General features: G+C 41.5%; 1 protein-coding gene across 1 annotated transcript; it reads right to left on the bottom strand.

Annotated features, from left to right (window-relative positions):
* Positions 1-750: 750 nt before the first annotated feature.
* Positions 751-1,871, bottom strand: LOC123868147. Its single transcript, XM_045910530.1, has one exon. It carries the CDS (start codon positions 1,263-1,265, stop codon positions 840-842), a length of 426 nt encoding a protein of 141 aa, XP_045766486.1. The 5' UTR covers positions 1,266-1,871; the 3' UTR covers positions 751-839.
* Between the last annotated feature and the right edge of the window lie 2,791 nt (positions 1,872-4,662).

Here is a 4,662-nt window from a genome sequence, read left to right as displayed (position 1 = left end):
TCATCTTCGTTCACTCGTGTAGGCGGAAAGACGACACCTCGCCTCCAACTTGGCCAACTTCAAAATGATAGAGCAGGGTGAGGACGCGCATCGCACGCGTTGATGTCTTTTTAGGCAAAAAGCCACCCTCGATAAATTGCATTTGAAAAGTTTAGTTTGCTTGTGTAAAATTGCTTTTGATTCCACGAAAACAACTGACAGCCAGAAGGTATGATTCATGTTGTTAGGTAACTAAGCTTTGTTTTTTGATACAGCTTTATACCAATATCCATTGACTTTTACAGGTTGTCTCATGTACTTACGTAGTTGAACTATCTAGTCATGTTTATTTTAATTTTAAACATTTTTAAAAATGTGTAGAACTATATATTATTCCAATAGCTGTACGTACTATCAACTAATGTATTACAAAAACTTACTAATTAAAACATTTTTTTTAAGTTTTTATTAATTAAAAAAAAATTAATATAAAAAATGTTCAAAAAAAGTGACTCATCAAGCTCTAAGAAGGTAATTACTACCTAAATATTTTAAAGTTTGGTTTCAGGGATAGGGGTGATTAAAAAAGTCAGATAAATTAAAAAATAAATATATTATGTATAATTTAAAGCTTTTACCTTCAATAACTTACACTAGACGAACGTCAATAAATACTTAACACTAATAATGTACAGTCTATCACTCGGGCTTCGGGCGCCGACCGCCGGGCCTGCACCGGCAATGCTCACAACCATTGTAATAAATTAACAATAAATAGAATCAGTGTTGCGCTCACACAACGTCACTTGCAGAGCTTAGGAACGTAAAATGTAACGGAATCTCAGCGAACAGGCGCGGCGTCACGTGGGCCCCTTGGGCACGGCGGGCGCCGTGCTGCTGTGCACCACCATGCAGGAGCAGCCCACGGCCACGTCGTAGGTGGCGGTGCTGGCGCTGCTCTTGTAGTACACCAGCACGCTGTCGTGCATCTCCACGCACTCCAGCAGGTGGTCGCCGTGGCGGCGCTGGCAGCACTCGTGCGCCGGCAGGTGCGCGCGGCACCAGTGGCTGGGCTCGGCGGCGCACTTCATCATCTTGATGCGGCGCGGCACGCGGTCGGCGTGCTCGTCGATCTCCACGCGGATGGGGCACACGGTGCGGTTGAGCGCGTCGGCCAGCTCCACGCTGCGCACGTGCCGCGCGGGTGCGGCGCGGCCCTGCCGCCCCAGCGCCGCCAGGGCGGCGAGCGCCACCAGGAACGCCAAACTCGACTTCGGAGCGCACATCGTATCGAGATGTTCGGAGGTTTCAGGTCGCGTGCGCTTGCGATAAGGCTAAATTGCGAATACCAGGTGAGGTTCGACAGTGTGTGCTTAAATAGAGGCATCCTGCCCGAAAGCGAGCGCGCGTAGCGCCGGGGCGGGCGGCGGGCGGCGACAGCCGCGGCGCGCGCTCACACGCCGGCCGACCGCCGCGCGCTGCGGTGCCGCTCAGCCGAGCCCGGCCGTCCGTATCGCGCGCAGTATCCGTTCTCTACGCGCTACGCGCTACGAACTTTGTTCAGTGATAGATAGAAAACTTTTTAACGGATAACCCCCAAATATCTGTGATACGAAACTTTCTCAGTTGAACGATATTTTTATGAAGATTATGGAAAAGTGTGCGGCTTGAAATCCAGTGTTTCACTTTCAGTGCGCGAAGTGAGGGAGAGCTTTTACAAAGTTGTGTTTACATTTAGCCACGTAATATTGGAGTATGTGTTTACTTAGTGACGATATATGGTTAGTGAGTTCGCGGGGCGGTGCAGCTGGCAGGGCTCGGCGGCGCCTGTGCGATGACATGAGGACAGCCTCCGCGCTCGCACGAGTGTGGGAATGGTTTTCTTCACCCAACGTTTACACCACGTTAAGTTGATCGGGCCAATTTGTGGCCAATAGAAATGATTGCATAACGTTAGGTAGCAAAATTGTGGTTCCGTTCCGGTTGAAATTGTTCCTACTTTTAACTTAGTATAAAAAATAATGTTCCTCGTTATGTTTATCATCCTCAAAGATTTTGTTTAAGTATTATTTAATCATTATTACCCAAGTTGCCTATTAGTATTTTAGAAAGTGTTGTATCAAATTCTAGAACACTTTTAGATATTTGAGTTTTTTATCGATCATAAGCTTTCAAAAGCTTGTACCTATCTATCTACCCATCCCTAAGCTCATGTAGCTGGCCGATTGTATTTTTAAAAACGTATTTCTTACCTAAGAAGGGTCGGTATGACGTCTTAAATTGCATTTTTAATTGATGTAAGTAGTAGGTACACATTTAATTCAAACTGAGTACCTAAGTAAAGAGTTACCCAGGTATTAAGATATTTTCACAGATTCCTCAAATGTATTCCTTTTTGTTATTCATGAAGTGACCTTAGGCAATAAAACATTTGCTTCCTCTAATTCTATAGCATCTTGCGTCGTATTTATAACTTTGTTGTTTTAGAGATAAGTAGATAAGCCTCGCTTTCTTATACCCATGACGTCATCGGGCGAAACAAGTTTGTAGAAAGACCGGTAATTATATTATTTATCTGTATTATACAATATATAGTATTGTAATGTATAGTAGTGTACTTGTCGTTATCTTATCGTCTCCAAGTTTAATGCCACGAAAGTCACTTTTTGGCGGTTTTAACATTTCGAGTTCATTCGATGGAGAATCTAAAAACGCGTCCTTTCAGCCAGTCAGAAATGAAAAAACGTCCAACAGAAATTCGTAAAGGAATAAAAGTAACTGCACCTAGAAATGGGTTTTTAAATATTCGATTTAATATTTGTTACGTAGGATCCTTAAAATGTTTCTAAGATAAAAAGTAGCTTATACTCTGTGTAACTATACCTGTGGAGTGTGGAGTCCCGTCGAAACCAGATCAGCGGTTACGAAGATTAGCCATGACAAACAGATAGGCAAAAATTTTAAAGCCAGGCGCTGACATTTAATTTATTTTCATAGATTATACGGTCGATAACGTTATAGTAATGGATAAGTTACCTTATATTATGTACTAGCTGATGCCCGCAGCTTCGCCCGCGTGGATTGGTTAGATCCCCTGCAACAGACAGACAGACAGACAGACGGACGGACTGACGGACGGACGGACGGACGGACGGACGGACGGACGGACGAACGGACGGACGGACGGACGGACGGACGGACGGACGGACGGACGGACGGACGGACGGACGGACGGACGGACGGACGGACGGACAGACAGACAAAAATTTTAAAAACGTGTGATTCAGTTATAGTATCGTTCAAATAACCATATGACCTTAATATGCGGTAGTTATTTCGAAATTACAGACAGACACTCCAATTTTATTTATAAGTATAGATTACAGACAGACACTCCAATTTTATTTATTAGTATAGATAGGTAGGTACATTACCACTCAGGTAGGCATGCCGCAATAAAACATAGATTGACATAATTTTCCCGTTTTCCTTCAACTTGCGGTAGGTCAAACAGTGAACTGTACGTATACATATGTACGCACTGTTTCTTTACATAGTACGATACGACTGCGACAAGACACCTAATAAAACAGTACCCTAAATAAGCACAGTAGTCAGTAGTGTGTATAATGTATATACTTTTATATAATATACCTACTCTAATAAAAACACGTAGATATGTCTGCTAGCACAGCCCATCCGATTTTGACAAACTCTGGCACAGAAGTAGCTTGTATCCCGAGAACGGATATGATTTCCCACGGGCATTTGAAAGGCTTATCGGTTTAACGATTTTGACAAAATTTGGTACAGACATAGCTTTGCACCCTGGAGACGAACATAGAGTATTTTTTATCCTGGTAAATTGTAGAGTTCCTATAGGATTTTTGTAAACCTAAATCCACGCGGACGAAGTCGCGGGCATCATACTACGATAGGTTCTACACAATCGGGTGCGGGATAGTGTAAAACACGCAATATCTATTTTGTATGGTGTGAGCGATGAATAAGTATATTAGTAAACAAGCACATGTGGTTAGTAATGACCGTTAAAGTAATAATAATTGCCTCTTAATCGCTGCGCGGTCATTGGCCGTGCCTGGCGCCTACCCAAGTGTTTCAGAGTTGCATTCATTTTAGTTTTGTAAGTATAATTATGAATGAGGATTGTCTAGCTGTAAGTTTTCATACAAAAAGCGATAGCGTTTTTCTCCCCGTAGTATATAGTATGTACCTAGTCCAATTTTCATAATTTTTTTAGAAATGTTGTACATATAACAGGGAACTATGCTCGTACGTTTTAATTTTATAGAAATATTGCTTATGTTAAAAGTTACTAGGCGTCTAAATATCCATATTTTTGATCTAAAAACTTTCTTGAGTATTTTTTTAATGTAACTAATTTAATATTTTAAAAAATAAAACGTACGAGCCTAGATTAAGGTGCACTGAATCTAATGAAACCTAAATTTTCTAATTTTGTATACTTTTGGGGGCGTAAAAACGTTATCCCCGAAACAATATTTCAAGAATAATTTTTTTTATATACCTAGTATGTTTTGTTTTGTCACACTAAATGTTTTGTGAAGATGTGAATATTGAATATTTTTTTGAAAATAAACGTGTGTTGAATAAAATATTCTCTAGTTTTATTTCAATTGAAAAAAATTGTGGAACCGGCAT

The sequence above is a fragment of the Maniola jurtina genome, chromosome 9, assembly GCF_905333055.1.
Source record: "Maniola jurtina chromosome 9, ilManJurt1.1, whole genome shotgun sequence".
In the NCBI taxonomy this organism is placed as follows: Eukaryota; Metazoa; Arthropoda; class Insecta; order Lepidoptera; family Nymphalidae; genus Maniola; species Maniola jurtina.
This window is presented reverse-complemented; position numbering and strand designations above follow the sequence as displayed.

Bases quoted from the DNA above. Each gene is read 5' to 3' on its own strand.
- LOC123868147 (XM_045910530.1), bottom strand. From the start codon at position 1,265: ATGTGCGCTCCGAAGTCGAGTTTGGCGTTCCTGGTGGCGCTCGCCGCC.